General features: G+C 38.3%; 1 protein-coding gene across 1 annotated transcript; it reads left to right on the top strand.

Annotated features, from left to right (window-relative positions):
- The first annotated feature begins 216 nt into the window (after positions 1–216).
- Positions 217–19763, top strand: Fgf5 (fibroblast growth factor 5). Its single transcript, XM_027387606.2, has 3 exons — positions 217–565; positions 7714–7817; positions 19416–19763. The coding sequence occupies exons 1-3, from the start codon at positions 217–219 to the stop codon at positions 19761–19763; spliced, it is 801 nt and encodes a 266-aa protein (XP_027243407.1).
- Positions 19764–25119: the final 5356 nt, after the last annotated feature.

Genomic DNA, 25119 nt, shown 5'->3' on the forward strand with positions numbered 1-25119 from the left:
AGCAGTGAGATCACTGGCGTTATAAATATCCCGGTGCCAGCGCCGAGATCCGCTCGGGTGGCCTCTCTCTCTCTCCCCCTCTCCCTCTCCCTTCCCCGAGGCTATGTCCACCCAGTGCAGAGAGGGAGGCAGCGCCAGAGGCACGCAGCAGCGAGGGGGCTACGGAGCCCGGAGACAGCCCTGCAAGATGCACTTAGGACCCCCGCGGCCGGAAGAATGAGCTTGTCCTTGCTCTTCCTCCTCTTCTGTAGCCACCTGATCCTCAGCGCTTGGGCTCACGGGGAGAAGCGTCTCACTCCCGAAGGGCAACCCGCAGCTCCGAGGAACCCGGGAGACTCCAGCGGCAGCCGGGGCAGAAGTAGCACGACGTCTTCATCGTCTTCTGCCTCCTCCCCAGTCGCGGCTTCCCCGGGCAGCCAAGGAAGCAGCCCGGAGCACAGCAGTTTCCAGTGGAGCCCTTCGGGGCGCCGGACCGGCAGCCTGTACTGCAGAGTGGGCATCGGCTTCCATCTGCAGATCTACCCGGATGGCAAAGTCAATGGCTCCCACGAAGCCAGTATGTTAAGTAAGTTGCTCACTCTCCAACAAAACCTGTTCTGGGGAGGGACGGCCAGTATTGCTTTGGGCCACAGGCACCTCTAGGAGCCCCAGGTTCTGGGACTCGGCTGATTCTGGAAATAGTTAGGCAGGTTTCGTAAAGATGCGTCTACAGGGTTCGTGCACTTGGACCCCTCTCTCTTGGGCAGCGGGCATGGCGCTTCCCCAGGTGGAGGTTACCCTGATGAGGCAGGCAGCTCGCTTCCAGAACGACCTGGCCGAAAAGATCACCCCCCGCCCCATCATAGCTGGAGGAAAAATAACCCAAGAAGTACAAATCTCCCTCCTGGTACAATTTCTTTCTATTTATGAATTACAATCGCATTTTTCTTTAAGTGTCAAAGTACATCTCTTTTTCCCTGTACACAATTCAGGCTAGTTTCTGAAAATAAGAGATATGAGTACTTCTATTCTTCAACTACAGATATAAACCCATATTGTAGGTTTACATTAATATGTATATGTAACTTTACACGCATAGGCATATTTCACACACGTATGAATGCACACACATACACACACACAACTAGCTACACATGTCCATGTAGAATGTGTATGTACACACGGAGAGCAGAGTCCTGTTTGCAAGAAGGCATCTCGATCTGTAAAACTGCGCAGATAATATGATGACTGAGTCTGGTGCTGGTTCTATTAATGATTTAGTAAGCCGAAAACCTGACAATACCTTAGCCTTTGATTCCCAGGGACACTTAGAGGAAAGTTCTTAATTTTAAAAGAAACACAGGTTGGAAATGGTTGTAAATTGAGCATAACTTAAGAAGAACAACAACCCAACTTGAAAATTCACTTTCTGAGTTCTCTTCCTCCTTTCCTCTTTGCTTTCACTCCACCCGCGTGCCCTCCACTCCTTCCATTTCATCCGCCTTTCTGGACCAGTGCAGTTGCAACTCGCACTCCCCTTGCTTCTCCTAGACTACTGAAGCCAGCGGTGATTTGGGGCTGTGTGCACGCGAACTGGGGTTGTTTCTGTGGTTCAGCTAGGTATTTTGACTAGATTCAGATCGCTTTTCCAGCAGGGTTTAGTCCTCCAGATAAAAGCCACAGCAGGGACCTCTCAGACTCTCAGGGAGAACGGAAATGGGGCCAGGACATAGTGCTGTGCAGTCACCTGGCCCCTCTAGTCTTCCTGGTGGTTCCCAGGTAAACCTCACCCGACCAGTGTCCTCCGGAGATTAGAAAGCTTATGTTTATTCAGCTTCAAGAAACGCGGGCTTTATTGATTGGGCTGACTGTCTGCTGGGGCCTGTGGAGAGGGTTTGGAGATTGAAGCACAGGTGGGATGGCCGGCTGGCCAGCCTCTTTCAATGAGTTAAGAGGATCAGAAGCGTGAGATCTGGCAGCGACGTCCGGGCAGGTGCGGTTCCAAGCCAACAGGCTGCTTGCTTTGTCTTTGGAGTGCACCTTTTCAGCTGGCTGAGGTACAGGTGGAGAGGCAATGCAAAACAGAGAGGTCTCTAGGCTCCCGTCACACTGAGTCCCGGGGCTCATATTGTTCCACCTTGGACCCCCTCTCTTCACCTTTGAAAGTACTCTGGTCTGTGTTGATGAAGGGAACAATGTGATCTGGTAAGGGTGGATTTTCTGATGCTCGAGGGAGATGGAGAGCTACTTTTGTTGCAGCATTTCCACTCACCCTCCTTATTTTGCAGGATTCAGTTCTACCATGAGACACCAAAACTCAGTCTCTACTTCCAGCAATCTTCCTAGTTCTTGGAGAAAGTTTTGTTTTTTTTTTTTTCTTCTGTGAATTTATCCAGGAAATTGGTACCAACTAAACACAACTAAACACAACTCTTGCTTGCTCAGGAGAGACTCAAAGTAGCAGGTAGCAAGTGGTGGGTTGGGATCCCTGGTGCCTGAGGTAACTGAGGAGTCCCAGGGAGATCTGAAAGCAGGAAGGTCCCTTCTGCATTACAAAAGCACATAGAAACTACATGTGGCTGCAGTTTAGGCCTTGCTAGAAGGGGGTTTACAGAAACACAAATGAAGGAAAGGGAGAACATAGCAACAAACCTAGTTTAGGCTAAAGAAGAAACTGGCCAGCTATCCATTATTGCCAAGGGCCAATTTATTTTAACATCCTCATTGAAAGATGGCCACCAAACAACAGAGATGAACCCAAAGCAGGGGCTAATGAAACTTTGTAAGTAGCTTTTTCCTAACTCCCAACCCTCCCCCAATTTTAAACAGCCCATTCAGAGTTTAATTTGTATCTTTCAAAAGACTGGCTTTCATTCATTCACCCATTCATTCATTCATGTACTCAATGTAGGGCACCTGTCTTGGGAGGTACTATGTTTTAGTTACTTTTGTGCCTCTTTTTCTTTTTCTGTTTGCATTTTCTCTGGCTTTGTCTTCCATGGATTTTTCTTAAAGGAAAGCATAATTTAAATACCACTGTCATAGTGATTGCTTTTGATATTTGGAATTCCCAACAACGCTCTATGAAATGTTTCCATGTGCAGTGGGAAGGCATGGAATTTGGAAAGTTAGCATGGCTCTTTACACTTACGAAGTCATGGGAGAAAAGCAGCAGCTACTTGCTGTTGGTTATTTAGCATACTTTGAAGGCAGTGCTTGATAGATTCCTGAAATTTATGTAAACTAAGGTATTGACCTTGGGCCATTACTTAACAATATACGTGGAAACGTTTGTTTGTGTTTCACAGGAGAGGCTGCTAGAACATTGCAATAAAACCTCGGTATAAAAGGTTCCTTAAGATGCCACGATAAAACTTTATTTTGGCCAGGAAAAAAGTCAAATTTTTGCTCAATAATAAATATATTTGTCAATTGTGAAGGTTTGTTTAGTTTTACTACTAAAACCATGTTCTGGCTACAGGTATTGAAATATTCCTTCAAGTACATCAATTAGTAAGGCCCTGGTTTACCTTATTCAGGAGGACACCATACTAGAATATGGTATATAGCTCATTGCATACAGGAAGGAGATACTGGGGAAGGATGAAGAAGAATAGAGTAGATGAGGCTATGAGCTCTAACTTTGAAGAGAAAGGAGCAGCTGCTTTAACTTAGAACCTGTCAAGTTTAGCTTCAATACAGTCCTATTGATTGACCTATTTTGTTCCATTGAATCTACAAAATTAGTATCAGTTCAGAGGAGAAAACTTTAGGCAACAGCTACACAAAGCAATCACACAAAATGTGCAAATTTCATTTGCATTTTGGTTTGAGTGAGTCCTTGCTTATATTTTGTTTTGAGATTCTGACTCAACTATCCATTTTGGTGTCACACAGTCATCAGACATTTCCCAGGGCTGGAGAAATCAGAATTTACTGTGCAGGGAAACTCTGTTACTAATTTAATCAGCAAAGACTGTGCTAAATTGGATCGTTCAAGACTAAGATTTGATAATTTGGCAGAGAAATCTGTTGCCATGGATGAAAGTAGAGAAACTTCAGTGTCTCCATACTTTTCTTTGGGAATTTTCAAATATGTTATTGAAAGCTTCCGAACACATTTGATATCTGTGTTGTTCTAGCTCTTATTCTCCAAGTCCCCCACCATCAACAGAGCCTTCTGATAGTAAGAGATCTAAAGAACAAGAAAGGAAGCTGTGTATGTGTTTTCCTACTCAAATAAACTTATTCATGAAGAATAAGTATCCTTTGAAGAAAGGAGATTAAAGACCAATGGCAGACACCAAAATTTTTTGACTCCTTCAACCTTGATATCAATCCTGATATTTTATTGAGAAAGGGTTCTCTCTCTCTCTCTCTCTCTCTCTCTCTCTCTCTCTCTCTGTATGTCTCTCTGTCTCTCTCATTCCTCTTAACTTAAACATCTTGGGAAAAATAGCACACCATCTTCTCTCTCTCTGTTTCTGTCTCTCTTTCTCCCTCATTCCTCTTAACTTAAACATCTTGGGAAAAATAGCACACCATCTTCAGTATCTTAGTATTAATTAATTGTTCCTGAGTTATCTACACCCATTTCCAAACAGGAGACAGACAAAATAATAAGAGCAACTCAAAACAAATGTCCCTACATGGGGGGGGGGCGGTCCCTACAGCAGTGCAACATTGCAGACAGTCACTGGCTGGTCTTCAAGAACTGCCTTACACAGTTTTGTTTAAGGAAACTGTTTTGACATCCACAGGCTGAACAGGAATTTTGCTTCAAGTTTATTATCACCAACTCCTAAAGATGAAGGTACAGATGACATTGACTTTTTCAAAGTTAGCTTTAGAGAAATGTTTCTTGGGATGCATTAGTTTATGATATAATATACATATGTGTATATTCTAAGTGTTTCTTAGAATTCTCTAATGGGCTACTGAGATTTGCACTGTACAGTAGATAACATAGATAACTGGTGCTCTCTTGGAAAGAGGAACAGAAAACCCATTGTGAGTTGTGTAGAACTGTGCCAGTATTCTAGAAAACAAGACAGAGTGAAATTACCATTGACATTATTTCAGAAATTCTGATCTTAGCAATGATTTCAGTATTAGATCAAAATTACATTCAGATCAATTCCAAAGTTGCCTGTGTGAAAAACAGTTCTCTCTCGTACACATACACTAACACACATGCATACACACATATACATATATACATACATGCACACATGTATAAAGCATTCAGACACATGAAATCTTAAAATTATATAATCTTTCCACTGTCTGGCAATACACGATTTTTATAATAGAATTTGTCAGACAAAGCATTCAATGTATAATAAAATAACATTTTAAAGGCATTATTTCATCATCTCCCCATATTTAAAATTAATTGCAGTTAAAAATATGTATAATAATCACATGTAGTGTATTGAGATACAAGCTAAATGAGACAAAAGAGGGATAAATGCTCAGAAAGCAGTAATTTAATCAAACAAAGTCATGGGTATTTTTGTTTGTTTGTTTGCTTGCTTTTTAAACAAGTAAATGTTTATAAAACCGTCTAATCTCAACATCTCAAAAGTTAGACTGAAAACCTGAGAATCTGATCTTTGATACTGCCATATATTTTTCATTAATATGTGACGAGTTTACATTTATAAAGCTGAGCACATCCGTAAGGTGAACAGAAATTCCCTTCCCATTCATTGTCATGGATTCCTAATAATTAGGCTATATTTATAATAATTTAAAAATACCTTAGAAAGTTGTTTCTTGGGGGTGTGCATAAATGTGTGAGTAAAAGCCACCTGTAACAATGTAGAGCTATGAGAACACTGGAGAAGAACTATCAAGACCTCATCTTTCAATCCCATTGTAGCTGTTAAGTGAATCATTGAACAAAGATCTCCTGTGATGGCCTCTTCATGCATATGTTCATGTTTATGTTTATGTTTGTTTATGCAGTGTACACAATTTCATCCCCAGTCAACTAAACATTCGAACTTGTTACCAATGCTTTCAGTATTACTCTTTAATTCTAATTCAAATATAGCCATATTTTAATAATACTATACTACATCTTTATAATTAGTTTTAGAAAGTTTAATATCCTACATCTGAAGTGTATTGTAAGTTTAAAAGTTAAATACACCATGTATGTACATATACTCCATCTAAACTGATGTATGTAACTTAACAAAGCATTCCCTGGTAAAATGACAATGCTTTTAATTCTTTGGGTGTGTATCACAGTCAAACTGTGTTTATATTTTAAATTCTATACAAATTACACTTTAGAAACATTTTAAAGGAAACCTTATAGAGGACACTAGTGTCTATTAACACTCTCTTAGCATAAAACAGTTCCCTGTTGAATGTATCTTAAAATTCTCATGAAAAGAAACACCTGCAGTTTTTCTGAGATGGTCTTCTTTGTCTGGGCTAAGACTTCAAAACAATAACAACAAAAGTAGCCTCCTAGGTATTCCTTTTTTTCTGTGGTATTTCTAAGTATTTTTAACAAACCAAGTTGAGAAAGCAAACAGCTTGTATTGTGTGATGTAAGTCCTCAATAAATTGATTCATTTTCATGTACTTGTAGTCATTTTTAGTAAATTGTATAATTTTGCACATACATCAAGCACTGCAGGGAGTGATTGCTATTTCAAGGAAAAGTGAAGGGGGTATCACCTCAGCAGAGTTCTACTGAGATGCCCTAGTTGATGTATATTCTTGAAACGGTTGTGACCAAGTGCCGAGATGTGCCTTTCCCTCCTCCATGTTTTCTTTTTTTTTTTCTCAGCTCTGATGAAATATATTGTCATATATATTTAATATGTAATATATATATTTCAATTTCCTGTGTCTAACAAGAATATTATCCTCACTCATACTTCCTGTTAATAACAGGAAGGATGTCTAGCTATATGCAGAATACACATTTAATATGATACACTCCATGAACTACAGTAAACACTTTCTTGACTCAGCACACATTGCTCTTGAAGTGACTGTGGGGGTGAAGGGACATTGCAATGACATACAGACTGCATTATACATTAATAATGTTATATATAGATCCTTATGTTTTTCTAAGAAATGACTTGAAATCTAATATTTTCAAAACATAATCCACCAAACAATTCATGGAAGTAATAATAGTTTATAATGTTTTCAGTATCTTAAGTGTAGTTTTATGTTTTCTACAGGATTGAATAATGGCATATGTTTATTTAAGGTCTCAAATTGTGATGATTGAAAGAGAGGGATTTGTCTCATGTAAGAAAGTATAATTTTCCAGGCTTTTGGATTTTTTTATACTAGCTTTCAGGTCAGATTCATGATTTAATACTAAAAGTAAAATCGTCTTTGGTGGAATGGTAACAAATTAGGATTAAATTAAAAAAAATATTTAAAAAACATCTTTCAGTATATTTGGGATTTGAAAAGATTCTAATGGCAAGCACTATTTAGTAAAAGCCACCTACCATGTGCAAATAGAGAATTATTGAGGAAGCAGAATCAAATTTCTGAGTCTTGAAATAAGTCATTCCGAGTGTCCACTGGGATGCTAGCACTCGTTAACATTGTGAATGTAACAAAAGTCATTGCGTGTTCTTCTCTTTAATCACAGTAGTGAAGACTGAGAACAGTTGCTGTAGATGTTGAATTCTTCACAGTTCGCTGTAGAAGAGTCTGTGTTTTATTTTGGGATTTTTGTCATCCTAGGTATTTTGGAAATATTTGCTGTGTCTCAGGGGATTGTAGGAATACGAGGAGTTTTCAGCAACAAATTTTTAGCGATGTCAAAAAAAGGAAAACTCCATGCAAGTGTAAGTAGAACCACTTTATGTTTGTTAAAGGTGCTCTGAGATTTTACGTTTGTAACAAAAGTGAAGTGATTTTTTTTTCTTTTTTCAAAATTAGTGGATAAGATAGACAGTTTGCTTAAGGAGCTTAACTTTTTTTGGTGAACTTATATGTATGTATAACCAATTTCGTATGTGTTAGTGAGTAATCATTTGAACTGACTTGCAAATACATAGAACCTTTAAAACTGTAAAGGATAAATGTCCTTGGAAATGGGCGTTGCATGCTGGCTGCTACTGTAAGTTTCCTAGAGAGGTCTGGGTGAGGCAAGTCACAGCAATGAGCTATTCTGTTGCATTTTAACTTTACGTGTTTATCTGGTGCTATGCATGTTTAATAGAGAGTTCTTATTTGATTTTACAGGTTATTGATGATGTCAAATTTGCTCTAAGTAATGTATGTTTCCACATAAGTGAGTAAGAGACAAAATCAAGACAAAAATCCCCTCACCTCCCAGAAAGAAATTGTGCTGGATGAAGTAGGGGAATTTCTATTTTGCATTTTGTCACATCAAATATAATTACTTAATACTAATCTTGAATTCAAACCATTTCTTCAGACTACTTAAGACATTTTGCAATCAGTTTACAAATTATTTGTTTCTTAGCTTTTAGCACGTGCAGATTCTGTTTATTTGTATTAGTGTGTAAGCATTACACTTAAAAGTAATTAGGGTTTTTGTGATACCAGATTTATTCACACTTAAAAATTTTAAAAGGCAGTTATTCTTTAAAATTACTCCTTTAATTAATAGCAAATGAATAGCTGGCTATTTCTTTTGCAATTTTCAAAGTAGATAGAAAGTCTAATTTAAGAGTGGTATCAACTGACACTCCTTGGCCTCTTACTTTTTAGACCCTTAAGAATCTAAACAGAATTCTACTCATTTCTATATGGAAAACTCTTATAATTTCCTTTCCTTTACATTTAAAGTAATTAATAACTCTTGAAGAACACTATGGCTATTTGGGAATTTAGTGAGATAGTACATATAAAGTGCTCAGGGCAGCATTTGGTACCTTGTAACTATTCAATAAACAGTGTATATTATATGCAGTAAACTAAATATAATCTAAATGTAGCAAACCACAACCTAAGATAAATGAAAAGCCTTTGTTAGACTCTGTAGTCATTAATTTCAAGAAATATTATAAAAGTAATTTATTTCATTTCTGGGTTGTTTGTACTCTAGCAAGTACTAATACGTTTTTAAAAAATGCTTGCTATGACTGAACAACTGAAAGTGACATTTCACTTATTGAAGGAGAAAAATATTCTGTATCACTGTGGGAAAAAATCAGACATGTTATTTTGCTAAGAATAATATTGGATCACTAAAAACTCACATCCTGGATAGAAAACAATGACTTCTCCTTGTTCTACTTTAAGGTTGTAAAAGCCTTCAAAATCTCAGCATCATAAGGGACAAAACGAGTAAAAAAAAAAAATCACCTGTTATGGGTTTGTCTCCTGTGGAATAAAAATCTTAACACTGAAAATATTCTGAGTTGTGCACTAGTGCACACAAAAATAGATGAAACTGGGGCCAGTGTGATGATAATTGCCACACAAGGCAAAGTATTATAAATGGATGCCAATTAGAAGGGTCAAACCCAGAGGTTAGGATACATGATTCCTCTGTCAAATGCAAGTAACTAATTTCTAGAAATTTGACCCAAATGTCTAAGGATGACTGGTGGAAATAATGCAGATAATGCAAAAACCAGCATCTGTTATTCTTTTTCATCCTGGCAGGCTAAAGTTATTTCATGGAATAATGACTTTTAAACAGTACATGTCACTCACTGCGGCTCTTTGATATAAAAGTCATTCTGTTGACTTTGAGCTGAACCATAGATAAAATATTAAGCCCTACAATTATGTCCAAACCTGCATTCTCTTATCTGAGCTTTTATTAGCACTTTTTCTCTAGATGGAAAGAAAGCTAATTAAATTATGAAGCGATTTATTTTTAAAGAAGTCGAGTTTAGAAATAGCATTAATCCTAGCAATTATCGGCTTTATGCCCAGCTGGTTTCTTTCCTGTTCTCACTGTAGTGGAATACGTTAAAAACACTCGTATAACTTTCAGTGTGTTTACTTGACTTGGCTTTGATATTTACAAAATTACATTATCATCCAAAAACCTAACTCACACTTAGTAATGCTTAGTTTGTGAGTCACTTCACATTAATGATCTCGCAAAGGCATTAAGAGTTCCTACCTTTCAGCTTTTTTTCTTTCCAAGTCGACATCAACCAGAAGTGTAAAGTATCCAGGTAGCTCTGGGGAAAGTAATCCCTCTACACTGAACTGTCCATTTCAATTCATTTCTGTCAATAGAGATCAGTCACCAGGCAAGGGTGATGTACTTTCATAGTTCTGCAAGAGACCCTCCACTCATGTTATCTCATCAGACACTGAATCCAGCAAAAAAGAGTTTGAGATGTTTAGTTATTTTCCTAAGGTTACATAGTTACATGATTGAAGAAAACTGTATTGTTTTCAAATTCCTTCTTTAAATATCCACATGCTCTGTAGGTTCAAGTTAATTTTAAAAACACCATTGTGTTTGAGAATGAGTTATTGTTTCCATGTATTTGTAGGTATTATCAAGTGCCTGATTTAGTAATATTTTCATGCGATATGTAAAAAATGAGCATTTCGGCACATCATTAAGATCAGTTATAGCGCTCCATTAACTGGCAAAGAAGAGGGAAATTCTAGATTAGATGTAAAAAGTTGTAAATGAATTTCCACCTTCCCTTGGATTCAGATGACATTTATTTTGTTCCTAGTCTTCCCCTCAAACTCTCCAGTACTTGATTTTAGTCTACAGAGGAGAGAAGGGATGTGGCTGCTATAGAACTTTACAGACGTGTATGTTGTTATCCAGTGTGATGTTGTACCACTTAGAGAACCCCTCTCAAGACCCAACTTTCAAGTAGAAAAGAACTAACTGGTTCCTAAAAATCCTCCTGCACTGAATGCTACTTCCTTGGCTTACCCAAAGATGGCACACTGAAGTAGCAGCCCTGGGCAGTATGAACGAGGCAATGCTGGTGCTGGCTAGTGTCCTAACTTAATTTCACAATAGATGTTTCACTTGAAACTAAAACATGTGGACAGGTGGTGTTTCAAGCTCTCACCACATCCCTCATCTGCATGTACCTCTCTTCAAAACCATCCACAGATTCCGAACACACAAGATAGCCAAACTCCTACTATGTGAGAATCTCAGCTCTGTTTTCTTTTTTAAAGAATCTTTTTAATTGAAAATAATTTTTTATACAAAAATATTCTGATTATGGTTTTACCTCCCCAAACTCCTCCCAGATACCCCTCTCTTTCTTACTGTTCCAAATCCACACTCTTTCTCTGTAATGAGAGAGAGAAAGGGTGTTATGGGCCCAAAGCATATGGCCGTCTTGTCAAAATGTGCCAGGAGTTATGGAGAATAGGAGACAATAATACATCCCAGAGAGCCAGCAGGATTAGCCAGTCTCCACTGTGACTCCTATTCTCTGTTTCAACATACTCCAGACGGAGGCACTTTCTGAGAACATGTGCCCTTGGTTGTCTTTCATCTGTTTGTGCTCTTTCTTCAGGTTTGGGGTTCTTGTAGAAAGCCCCACAGAGGACCTTTTTGGGTTTTCCTTACGGGGGTCTGATGAGAGCATGAATCCCTCTGGGTGTGCAGCTAAGCACACAGACCACTTGTAGCCTAATTCCACGCCACACTCATATCATTTTATTTAATGTTTCTGTGTTTATGCTTTTATGGGTGATACAAATAAGAAAATTATTTTTCTGCTGTGACTGCCGGCAGTGATGGGCTGTGTTTTACATGAGATAATATGGCACTGAATAGTGGGTGTAGCGCCTGGAAACTATTATTACTTGCTAGCTATTTAAACAGATCTCCCAGAATGTGTTCTCTGGCAGCTGGTTGATGATCTTCAATTTTTCCTTCTGATTTTAAGGTTGAGTTGCTGTAACTCTTCAGTTATTCAGATTAACCCAAATCCTACTCACCATTCACCTTCACTCCTTTGGGCCACACTTTCTATGAACACAATAGTCACTTATCTGCTAGGTTTTCCTTTTTCCAAGGAATCGGATTTGAAGGCAGATTCTGGAGCTCACACTGTCACAGTGTCAGGGATTTCTGTTGTCATTATCATGGAATTCTTTTGGAGACCTACAGTCCATTTTAGTATTTTAAACCGTAAATATTATCAATCTTGGAAAAGTTGGATATTACGTGTGCTTCAATCTCTTCATGAAGCATGTGTGGTTGCTTGCTGCATGTTGGGGAAAAGTGTGTTGGCTTAAGTATACGGAGAAAAGCATATGGTCAAATGGTTATTTTCTTATGTCTCAGGGTTCTAGGGGATCATGTTTGGAAGGAAAGCTAATTGCAGAGTTGACGAAACAGGCTTGGAATGTGTGCTGATCAGCCCTGGGTGAGGCCGAGAGCATTCTCCTTTCCGGGTTCAGAGGGTGCCAGCTGGCTGGTCTGGGAGGAGAGTCTGGACTGGACTTCAGGTGCTGGGGGCAGTGAGGAGCAGCCAGCAGCCCCCATAGCTCAGCATGTTTACTAAAAGGGGAAACAGAAAGACTTGAGCAATACTTAACCATTATCACTTAGAAGAAAAAGCTAGTAAGATCCACTCTTTCAGTCAAGACTGTGGGTTACATCAGAGCTTTTTTGTATAAAAGCATCCTTTGCACTGTAAGACCTTCACATTTACATGAAGGAATGAGAGTTTCAGTAATTTGGGATCCAAAATGAGTTTGGCGGTTCTGCCTTTGCAATTAATTCCCTTATCTGACTTTCATTTTGTCTTCCGTAATGTGGGCGAGAAGGACTTTTTTGAAGAAATTTGGGCAAAATGAATGGACTTGTTGCTCCAAAACCCACATTGCCTAAAGTAAGTAAGAATGTGACATTTCTCTGATGGTTTAGGGGAAGGATTTATCAGCGTGTGTAGTACTTAAGTTGAGGAGAGTCTCAATTTTCAGTGTTATGGGACAAATTGCAATCTCAGTCAGAAGAAGAGACGAGAGACACACATCTGATATGGGACTTCAGGTGGACCACATCTCTACCCTTCTGATTTAAAGACAAATAATAGTATCTTAATTATTGCACAAGGTAAATGATGTACACTAATCACTGGGTATGAAGTAGTGTACTTTTACAGGGCTATTAAAGACACCTGAAGTGGAACACCCTTTTTTTCTAGTCCCTTCTCCACATATGCTATTTGCCTTGCCTCCATCACTACCATCTAGTAAGCAAATGGTGAGCCAAGTCCAAGCCTTCATCTTATACCTACTAAAATAGAATCTATAGAGACAGCCAGGGGAATAAGCATTTTAAATCTGCATTCTGATTAGTATTTTTGAAGTTATATTGTTGTCCTTTAAGTTGTTTATTTTTTTTAACCATTTAAATATTTGTATGACGTTTGTAAGCTCTCTGTGGTCATGTAGAACTAAAATGTAAATCTGCTATCTAGTTTTTTTTTTTTAAAGACAGTTCTTGCAAGAAGAGAGGTCTCATTGTCAGCCTTGTCACTGTATTGCTAAGTTGGCTATTAATAAGCCCAATTTAGACATTTCCTTGGTTGCTCAATAGGAAGAAATGACCTATAGAATGGTAAGGTGTTCAGTGTCAAGTAGGAACTATGGCCCTGCCAGGAGAGCATGGCAAGGTTACCATGGGTCTCTATAAGCAACACAAAATTGTTGAAACTTTTATTATTCTTTACAGCAGAGTAGAATTCCACTCTGCTGTATGTACCACATTTCCGTTATCTGTTCTTCTGTGGGTAGTCATCTAGGCTGATTGCATTTAAAAAAATTATATTTATTTATTATGTATACAGTGTTCTATCTGCATACATGCTTACATGCCAGAAGAAGGCATCAGATCTCATTATAGATGGTTGTGAGCCACCATGTGGATGCTGGGAATTGAACTCAGGACCTCTGGAAGAACAGGAAGTGCTCTTAACCTTTTAGCCATCTCTCCAGCCTGGCTGGTTGCATTTTTTTTAAACCACTCTGAATATGTACCATATTTCTGTTTATCTGTTCTTCTGTGGGTAGTCATCTAGGCTGGTTGCATTTTTTATCATTGTGAATAATGCAACAGTCACTATGAATGTGCAACTATCTTTGTGGTTGGATGCAGGTTGGTGATTTTTATGCCCAGCGTTGTTAACTGGGTCCTACGGTAATTCCATATAAATTTCCATAGTGTCTGTACTAGTTTATTGCCCTATCAGTAGGAGCATAAAGGTTTCTTCTTCCTCCATCCCTACCATAATCTGCCGACATCTGGTTTGATTTTTTTTTTCTTGCCATTCCTGGGTTGAGATGAAACTCAAAGCAATTTTATTTTGCAGTTCCCTGATGGCTGGTGATGTTGAATGCTTAAAAAAAATACATATGACCCATTTGTGTTTCTTTTTGGAGAATTGTCTGTTCATTTCACACACCATCATCGACTGGAAGTTTTAGTTTCTTGGTATTTAATTTTGGCAATTCTTTATGTAGTCTAGATACTACCTCTTTATCTGTAGCATAGCTGGCAAAGACTTTCTTCCATTCTGTAGCCTTTCTGATAGTTTCTTTGTGTGCAGAAACTTTCCAGTTTCATAGATTCCACCTTCTGACTCTTGGGGGCTATGTCCTGTGCTAGTGGAACCCTGCTCAGACAGTTCTTGCCAGGAGCTACAACTGGAAACACATTCCCTATTATTTTCCTCTGGCAGTTTTGGGACATTAGGTTTTCAGTTGAGATCTTTGATCCACTTCGAAAGTATTTTTGCGCAGCATGAGAGATGTGCTACTAATTTAATTATTTTTCAGGTAGTGATCAGTTTTGCCAGCACTGTTTGTTGAATGGACTTTCCTGAGCCCTTTGTCAAAAGTGAGGTAGCCATCACTGAAAGCACCATATTGCTGCTAAAAAGTCCTTACTTTCCATAGCAGTATATCCTCTCCCTCTGTGTCATAATTTGCATATTCAAGCAAACATAATTTAATTTGTTTAAGTTTCACTTGTTTTGACAGTTAGAAATAGTAAACTACAATAAATTAGTTGATTTTAGTACTTCACTTTAATGTTCAATTTGGGGTCTCTCGATCATAACTTGTTTTGATGCTTGTTAGATGAGCAGAGATTAAAGAGAAAAACAGATAATCTAATTCTTTAAGGAAGATTGGAAGGGATTGTGTGCCTATATAGTTTTTCTCTGTAGAAGCTGCAAATAGCAAAATATTTGGCTACACAGCAAACAGTTATCGAATCAATTAAAACATATTTGAAACAAAGATAGGGATAATTTTGTCTTTTTTTGAGATTCCAGGTGTCTGCCATCCTGCCCAGCAAAAATAGAGACCCGAGGCTTTTTTGCCCTAGTGACCGACAGTGGTGGGACCCTGAAGTTATGAGTCCTGAGTGCAGTGGCTAATTTAGCATTTGATTTACTTACCTACATCATACTTTCAATGAATGAAAGTGTGTATACCAACTTCACTTCCCCCTCCCAGGAGGGAAAATAATGCACTTCTTTCATTTAAAAACTATATACTTTATTAAAAAATGTCCTATGACTGAAAGGAGAATGTAACATGAAAATTAACCTAGAAACACTCAGTCCTAAATGGGATATTTTCACCAAACTCCTCCCCTCAGTGCTCAGGGAGCTGTGTAGAAGAGAAGGCAAAAAGGTTGTAAGAGCCAGTGAGATGGAGGACACCAAAGAAACAGTGTCTCCCAAATACAGCTGACTTGGGCACATATAAACTCTCACTGATACTGTGGCAGTATGCACAGGTCCAAACCAGACAGGATCCCAGCACTGGCTGGGAGGGGCATACACGCTCCTATCCCTAAACAAGAAGTTATCTCCATTTGATAATTTCCTTGCAAAGAAGAGTTAGTTTTCTTCAGTGAGGTCTCACTGCGCACACAAATAACACTTAAGGGCAGGCCCCATGCCCAGGAGTAGATACCCATACAAAATGAACTCAAAGGTATTTTTATAGTTTTTTTTTTTTTTTTTTTTGGTCTCATATTGGCTTGTTTAGGCATTGAAAAAGATCTATCTCATTGGTCTTTTGCTTATATATTATGGTTTTTGATTTTTGTTTTTATGGGTTTTGTTTGTTATGTGTGTCTGTGTTTCTTGCGATTTTGTTTTTCATTCTTTTTAAATTCTAGTTTGTTTGGTTTTGTGTTTGCTTTCTAAAGAGAAAGAGAAAGAAGTCATGGAATTGGATGAGTGGGGAGATGGAGAGTATCTAGGAGGAGATGAGGGAGGGAAAACTGTGATCAAAATAATCAAAATGTATTGTTTGAAAAAATTATTTTTAATGAAAAAAGTAAAAAAAAAAAGTTTCTCTAGAAAGTTATTCTCCAAGGTTTTAAAAGAGCAATTGTATTTGTTTTGGTAAATAGATACATATTTTAGTAGGCCCATGTTTCCCAATCACTCTGTTAAGTTGTTCCATGCTGACCATTGTATCAGAGACATTCTCTTTAGTCACCATCTTCTCTGTGAGAAGATGAGAACACTGGCAGGAACCCTCAGTCCTTCAAGATGAAACTGGATTTCCCAATGGAAAAGGCCATGGGAAGATTTGTTCATATAGTTCTGGTATATCAAAGATGGGGCGATTTTTTCAGACAAAACACAAACTAGAAGTTAATTAAGAAAACCCAAACAGTTAGACTCTTTTTATTCCAGCCTTCAAAGAGGGGGCATGGACATTACCATCTTGTTATCTCTACTTCTGTGACCTTTGAACGATGGGCAGCCTCAAAAAGCCATCACCTTCTCAAATGAAACTTAGAGCATGACTCCTTCAGAAAGTGGAGAAAGTCTCTATGCTGAATAATTCTAGGGGTTGTGATCAAATGGGTTTCCCCTCTAGAATGGAACTAATACACGTTTTTTTTTTAAATATGGTGTATGCAGGGTCATGCACTCACACTCCCGTGAACATGTACACATGTTCATGCCTCAGGCACATCCTTTGAAAGGTAACCTAACCCATCTTTACTTCCTTAGAAACCATGAGAGTAAACAAAACTAAACATTCAGCCCACTTCAAAAACTGGACATGTCTGTGTGTGCCTGTGTTATTTGGCAATGTTGTAAAATAAAATGGGTTTGTGGTGTCTGAGATGCTAAGGGTTAAACCCAGAGTCTTGCACATGCTAAGCAGCCGAACCCAGATCCATCTGCAGCTCTGGCCTGTTATTATTTTTAATGAAATGCTTCATGTCTTTCTAAAATACTTGTCATTTTATGGAGCCACAAATAGCAGAGATGGTTTAAATTTTTAAATGTAACTGGAAGCTAGGTGTGGTGGCACATGCTCTTAATACCAGCATTTGGGAGGAAGAGACAGGCAGACAAATCTCTGTGATTTGAGGCTAGCTTGGTCTATAGAGTGAGTTCCAGGACAGCCAGGGCCATGTAGGAATACCTTGCCTCGAAAAACCATAAAATAAAATAATCTGGGTCAGGAGTCCAATCTCTGTGAATTTGAGGCTAGCCTTGTATACACAGAAAGTTTCTGGGGCAACCTGGGGTACATAGCAAGACTGTCTCACAAAAATATTAAAATCACAGTTCCATTTATTTATAAGAGAGGGAAAACCTTTTAAAGAGATAAGCAGCTATAGAAAAAAGATTAGATTGAATTTTTAAAGGAAGTCTCTTTAATAAAAACTTGGAACAAATGATGTGCTTTTCCTAAAGTCATGTATGTCATCACAGTATCCTTGGAGTAGACACAGGCTGGCAGTTTGGGAGTTAAAGGACAGGAAGAGATGATGTCACATGTAGGGGTAATTCTGTAGCATACCTGCTTCCTTCCTAGCAGTTCGTAGGCAGAATTCTACCAGTGCTGTGGAATAGCCATATATTAATTGCTTCATAGCCACTGTAAAGGGACTTTGAGTCTGTTGCACATAGGTAACTATGTTGTTGGAAACACTCTGCTGTTGGTTTTCCTAGGGTAGTGTCTTCTGATTTGCAGAAGTAAAATAAAAAATGTTTATGGGACTCAATGGGTTTGTGTTTATTTCCTTGTAGGAGCCAGTCCTTCAGATTTCAGTGTGTGATGTGCATTGCAGAGAAAAGTTTGTATCATTAGAAAAAGCAAGGGACAGAACACTTTTCTATACAGAAGTATACCACAAGGGGGGAAAGCCATCAATTATTCTCAAACCGAGGAACCCTGTGCACAAGGGACCCTGAAATTGTGAATCCAGGTAGTTGGTACTAGTACTGAAACTCCTAAGCCATTCGAGGTTTTGGGTTCTATTATGTTTGATGGAGATTGTAGACCTTTACCCTAGGAAAATGTGTTGATATCACAGTAGCCACATAGGCAGAACTTCTGCATAGGAACTGGAGCTCAGTCAGCAGTACCAGGGCAAGGCACACCTGTACTCTTCCTCCATCATGTTCCTCCAGATTTCTCAGTTTGGAAAACAAGCTCTTTGGGAGATGGCACTAGCTTATTGTATAGACCTTATCTCTTATCCTTTCCACCATACATCCCAAATGGAAGTCACATAGAATTGTTTACATGTGTTCACAGTGTCTGAACACACCTTCCTATTTTCCGGAGGTTCACTCATGCCTCCTTATTGTCTTGCTATGTGTGACACACTTTCACAGAGCTTCCCTGCGCTCTTGCCTAACGCCTCCCTGGATGTTATCCTGCTCCCTACACACACACACACACACACACACACACACACACACACACACACACGGGGGTCTCCTTTCCTTATCATAAGCTGCACCTTGACAACATCAGCTCTTCTAGTGCATTTCACAGCTGGCTCGTCAGTTGGGTACTGGTAAGATGCAGGTGAATTGTTGCTAATGATGCTGATGACTTTTTTCTTCCTGGCATCAGATGTACTTTCTTGAACCACATATGTGAAGATATATTTTTTCCTAAAGAACTCTATCCCATGCAATATTAATAGAGCCATATGCTACCCCTCTCTCAGAGTCAAGAATCACACTGATAACACTAAAAAATGTATTGCCTGTTTCAAAAGAATCATGTGACTCTGCTAACTGCGTTCCTGGTAGGTGCTTGGCCCTCTGCAAACATACATGTATGTTTTATTGGGCAATTGTTTCTTAGTAATCTAGTTCTAATTTTTTTATGACTTGGGAAAATACTATGTTAAGAGTATTTTCAAAACAATAACAATATTTATACATATTAAAATAAGAATTTATAATGTTTAAATTCAATAGTTGCAGGTACTTGTGTAAATAATGACACTATATAACCTAAACATAATGAATAAGTAAATAATAGTGTTACAAAGATAAAGTAGGAATACAGAAATACACACACACACACAACTTTAAAAGGAACATACCTTTATAAAAAGGAATGAAGTATGGGGGTCCTAGGGTCATAGAATTCTTGGGTTTTCATGAGTTTGTATTTATTGTATACTGAAATATTGTCACAGCTTAAATTTCCTATTTTCCCCTCTCTAGGCTAAATTTACAGATGACTGTAAGTTCAGGGAGAGATTTCAAGAAAACAGCTACAATACCTATGCGTCAGCTATCCACAGAACTGAAAAGACTGGGCGGGAGTGGTACGTGGCCCTGAACAAGCGAGGGAAGGCCAAGCGGGGCTGCAGCCCAAGGGTCAAACCCCAGCACGTCTCCACCCACTTCCTACCCAGATTCAAGCAGTCGGAGCAACCTGAGCTTTCCTTCACGGTCACTGTACCAGAAAAGAAAAAGTCACCTCGCCCTGTGAAACCAAAGGTCCCCCTGTCACCACCTCGTAGGAGTCCCAGCCCAGTGAAGTACAGATTGAAGTTTCGGTTTGGATGATGCTCATCTTGGCCATGTGGGAAACCACTCTTCTGCCTCAGGACCCTCCACAGGCATCACCGAGCCCAGAAGGGAACTTTCGGACACAGTGTCACTCCATCCCTCCGCTGTCCTGACACGTATGGAAGTCAGGTCATTGTTTCGCTTTGACTGGAACAAGACTGCTTTTTTTTTTCTTTTTTTTTTTTTTAAAAAAAAAAACTTTAAATAGACACAAAAGTGGGATTCTGTAGCTATCCAGGCAGCACATCCCTTCAGCTCAGTAAGGTATAAAGACTTGATGATAAGAGGATCTTTAGCATTCTACCTTTTTAGAATGTTCAGTAGCCTGGACTATGTATGTATTTTTCTGCCTTTTACAGATCAAACTGAAAGAACATACATGATACATTTTTATTTTTCTTTTCCAAAGAATATTTTAATGCAGATAAAATATTTTATAAACTTCTGGTTTTTTTTTAAGGTACCTCTACATTGAGCATATTTTCTTACTTTTATTATTTTAATTAATGTGCCACAAGCAGTCAGTTTATTGCTGTTCCTGGATTGTAAACATTTTGATAGATTGTCTGGTAGCATGTGGATCCCCTATGCATTTTTTCACTGCATTGTTTACTTTATTGTAGCCATACCTCAAGTCGTGTATGTTTAGTTCTACATTTTAAATTGTTTAAATGTGCTTCCACGGCCCCAGAGGCTCAGCTAGGAGGTGTGTATTGTTATCAAGTCATGGCATTATGTGGACTCCTACCACGTTAGTGGCTGGGCTCTCACCATTAGAAGGAAGAAAATAGGAGGACATTTTGATGTATTTAAAGGTTGGATGTAAAGAAAGGACAGAGGCAAAAGCACAGTAAGTGTAAAGCATCTGTGGCTGTCTAATTCCATCTCTTTTGCTTCTTCTTTTGTCTACCCCTTGCCCTCATCCAAGAACAGCTGAAGGAATACATTTTATTCTGTCCATCAAGCATGCACGGTGAAACCAGAGTGCTTAAAAATACTTCTATTCTCTCTGTTATCCTTACTGTATGGACTCACAGAGAGCAACTAATCAGGGTGTGTGTGTGTGTGTGTGTGTGTGTGTGTGTGTGCCCGCGCGCGCACGTGCGCACGCGTACCGAAGGAGATGAATCACTGGCCAGGTATTCATATCAAGACTCATGGTCAAAAATACTCCTTTTATTCAATCAAATACCTTTGCGCTTTCTATCCCAAAGGTAAAGACTGCAGCTAGTGGATCCACTCTGCTATAAGAAAATCTGATGTATCTTAGAAACACCTGTCCTTGTAACAAAGGAGCTTGATTTGGGAATTTGATAAGCTGAAAATGACATTTCATTCTCAACTCAAATACCAAACACTGAATGGAAATCACAGAAAGTTTAACTTACAAAGAGTTGCAAAATTTATTTTCTTGGATAATCATTTTTATGGAGATCTATTAAATACAAGTGTTCATCTTATATTCATAAACACTGCAATAAAATGTGTAGATGACCATCAGGTGTCTGTCTTTCATGGAGCAGAAGTGTTCACACAAGTCTGTATTTTATATTGATAAACATTTTAAAACAAAGTCTGACTTGCTTTGGTATACAAACTAAGACACATCAAAAACATATCAAAATTGATCTTAGTAGCATACGTACAGTTGCCATTGTTTTAATGGGAAAAATCTGTACATGCTATGTATAATATACTCAGAACTAAAATATCATGCATGTGACTAGGAGTTTTTATAAAGTCAATAATTTGACTAAGTGTCACACTGAACACATGATTTTTTTAAGTAATGAATTGCTACAAATTTTAATTAGCGTATACTTCAGTATACTCCTGATTTAAATGAGACAATGGTGTTTTGCACAAAACAGGCTACATCAAACTCCAATATAGCTGCCACATTGACCCTATCTAGACAGGACGATGTTAGAAATCCTCTTCTAGTGTATTTAAATGTCATGTTAAACACTGTGAACTATTTATCAAGTTATTAGACTACACAGAGAAGCAGAGATTAGGAATCGTGTTAATAAACGGGGAAGGAACAGATGACAGTTAACAAATTCATGTATACACCAAAATCAGCTAAATACGACTCACACTTTATACTAAGAAACACAGCTTATCTTGCACTTTGAGTTTGATTTAATTAGCATATGAAGTTAAATTTGGAGATCAACCGTGTGTGTGTGTGTGTGTGTGTGTGTGTGTGTGTGTGTGTGTATGTGTGTGTGTGTTATGTACAAGTCAGGAGTCATTAATTTCAAAATTTAAAGCCATACTGAAATTGAAAAATAAATTACACTTATCTGAAGTTTACTGGCAATATAAGGTTACATTTAATTAATACACAGTTAAGACAAAAGCTTCAATTAGTGAATCATGTACAGATGATTTGCATATGCACAATTCCTTTGATTATTTTTCAAGATAACATTTCTTTGTGTGTATCTCTGGCTGCCCTGGAACTCCCTCTGTAGAGTAGGTTGGACTCAAAACATAGAGATCGGCCTGCCTCTGCCTCCGAGTGTTGGGATTAAAGAAGTGTACCAATACAAGCAGTTTCTGATTGTTTGTTTTTAGGTAACTAGTTCATCTCTTGTCAAACAAAGCTGCCTGACTAGGATCCTGTTCATCTAAAAGCCTCCATATTTAGGAAACTAGTTTGTACCAAACAGATTGAAACACCAGGCTGATACCTCAGTTTTGCCAATTGTTTTATGTTTGATTTTTAGTTCACAATAGTCTTTATCTGGAACATAAACAGAAATAAAGAGAGGAGCCCAAATAAGATGATCAGCTTCATAGTTCCCCAAATCAACCTTTGCTGCCTTCTAAAGAAACTAATTATGAGTAACTGTGAATATAAAACACCTTTGTTGCCAGCAGTACTACAGATGGGAGGTGGCATTGCTTGCCTTTTATTCCAGTATTTGGGAGGCAGAAGCAGGAGGATCTTAATGAGTTCAAGGCCAGCCTGGTCTACAAATTGAGTTCCAGGACAGCCAGGACTGTTACACAGAGACACCCTGTCTCAAAAAACCAAAATATAAATAAAAAAAATACCTTTGTCCTTTTACTTGAATTATAGTGGCCCCATAGTATGATGTTGTATAATAATAATGATAAAAGACACTGAAAAGAGTCATTTCCAAATGACACACAGTCTAGGACCTGGAAAGAAAGCACATATCAGGTAGGCAAATTAATTATATAAATACCATAAAATGTTTAAAAGAAAGGAACTTTTAGGTAAAGAGTGATAGCTCACCATCTTCTTGAAGTTTTTAAGCTAGTTGTACAAAATTGTGCTGGAAATATAATTTTCATCTCATGAAGACAGAAACAGAATCCCTTCCTCCCTTAAGCTCTTTGTCATATTTGAAAGTCTTGGAGATAAAAGAGACAAAAGTCAGTGGAGACACTTTTATACCTAACAGTCTAAGGCAGTGGTTCTCAACCTTCCTGATGTTGCAACCCTTTAATACAGTTGTAGCGATGCCCAACACAAAATTATTTTCACTACTACTTCATAACTGTAATTTTGATACTGTCATGGATTCTAATGTAAATATCTGTGTTTTCTCATGGACTAAGGTGACCTCTGTAAAAGAATCATCCTACCTCCAAAGGGGTCATGACCCACAGATTGAGAACCTCCGGTCTAAACAGTACTAGGTCATTCCAGTGTGCCTCAAGTCATCAAACAGCATTATAAATTACATAATATGGTAGTTAATAAATCAAGAGCTCTTCAACACTTTCTAGCTTAACTATTTTCACACCACAAGCAAGTCGGTCCTAACATGACCTCTACCATTTGATCTTTAACATCAGATCCAGCTTTGTTACAATAAATTGTATGGGAGTTTTTAAATATTAACAACTCTAGTTTAGCTCTACTAGGGAACTCCTACAGCTGATGAACACCTTCAGTGAAGTGACTGGATATAAGATTAAATAAAAAAAAATCAGTAGCCCTCCTCTATACAAGTGATAAATGGGATGAGAAAGAAATCAGAGAAACAACACCCTTCACAGTTGCCATAAATAATGTAACTTATCTTGGTGTAACTGATCAAGCAAATGAAGGACCCATGCAGCAACAGACAAGAACAATTCTAGTTAGGTTTCAAACGGAACATGGTTCTTATTTAGATTCAACTAATAATCTACATTTGGATGAAACTGGGGAGTTGCTTGAAAAAAAAGTCAATGAAGTAATAAATACACATAATTTTAAAAGACCCGTTCTTAGTTTTAAAAAAGTTGCTGGGGATAGAACTCAGTAGAAGAAGAATGTTCATTAGAATGCAGAAAGCCCTGTGTTTGACCCCTAGAACTTAACAACTGACCAAGAGTCAGATTGGATCGATATACTTACAACACTGAGGCCATATTTAGCTCAGTATTTTATGGATGAGACGGCAAGGGTGCATTAACACAGAGGGCAATGAATGGTTGTAGCAGCATCATTGGTTGCACTAAAGAGTTCTCAGGTCCCACACCATCTTTTAATGTTTCCTTTGTGATGATAATTACATATTCTGCAAGCTTTCAAGAAATCCACGAAGGACTTCGAGCAACTTGTCTAATGTCATTCCTCCGAATAAGGATAGCTCACCACACAACACCCAAACACCATTTTCTCTGCTCATTCAGGAAGCTGTCTCTGAAGTTCTAACTTGTGCAAGGCACTTGACTAATGAGATATGTTTGATTTGCCCAGTATTTATTCAATATATTCTTTGTGCTCTCTTATTTTTAAACCCTCGAAGGAGCATATATGAATTTACAGCACTTTACAGTCTGACATTAGTCAAATACCCCTTATGAAATCCTCATAGCTGGTAGTAATTTTGAATCCATTTCAAAATTACTTTTGAATGCTTTGTAGAGGTCACTGGATACATGACTTAGTCACAGGGATTAGTATACACATATAGGTCTAGGTCCCTGGTATATGTTAGGTGTTCAAAATTTTAGGATGACTTGATTGATGAGTAAGAAGTATTTGAGGAAATCTATCCCAGGTAAGAGAATTTCATGTTAGGTGCAAGACAGCCCCTTCAGTATGAGTGAGAACACCCACTCTCCCTGTCACTGTACTTAGATTCTTTACATACAAATTCTAAGAGCAAATTGAACCTACCAAGCATTTATGAGATGATTTAGGTTCCAACACATCAGTCAGCATGTGACACTTCGATTGGCCATCATAAAAATAGTTTACTATGCAAATCCTGATTTTTTTTTCTATTTGTAAAGCAAACAAACCACCCAGTGAGATGTCAGTAGGTATCAGTGGGGGAGAAAAGACATTTCTCTTTTGGTAATTTATTTCTAGATGTGT

Source organism: Cricetulus griseus (assembly GCF_003668045.3).
Source record: "Cricetulus griseus strain 17A/GY chromosome 1 unlocalized genomic scaffold, alternate assembly CriGri-PICRH-1.0 chr1_1, whole genome shotgun sequence".
Taxonomy (NCBI): domain Eukaryota; kingdom Metazoa; phylum Chordata; class Mammalia; order Rodentia; family Cricetidae; genus Cricetulus; species Cricetulus griseus.

What these genes read in the sequence shown, in the direction of transcription:
- Fgf5 (XM_027387606.2), top strand. Translation starts at nt 217, where the DNA reads ATGAGCTTGTCCTTGCTCTTCCTCCTCTTCTGTAGCCACCTGATCCTC. An exon ending in CCACGAAGCCAGTATGTTAA is followed by an intron (nt 566 to 7,713) that starts GTAAGTTGCTCA and finishes TTGTCATCCTAG; the next exon opens with GTATTTTGGAAATATTTGCT. An exon ending in AAGGAAAACTCCATGCAAGT is followed by an intron (nt 7,818 to 19,415) that starts GTAAGTAGAACC and finishes TCCCCTCTCTAG; the next exon opens with GCTAAATTTACAGATGACTG.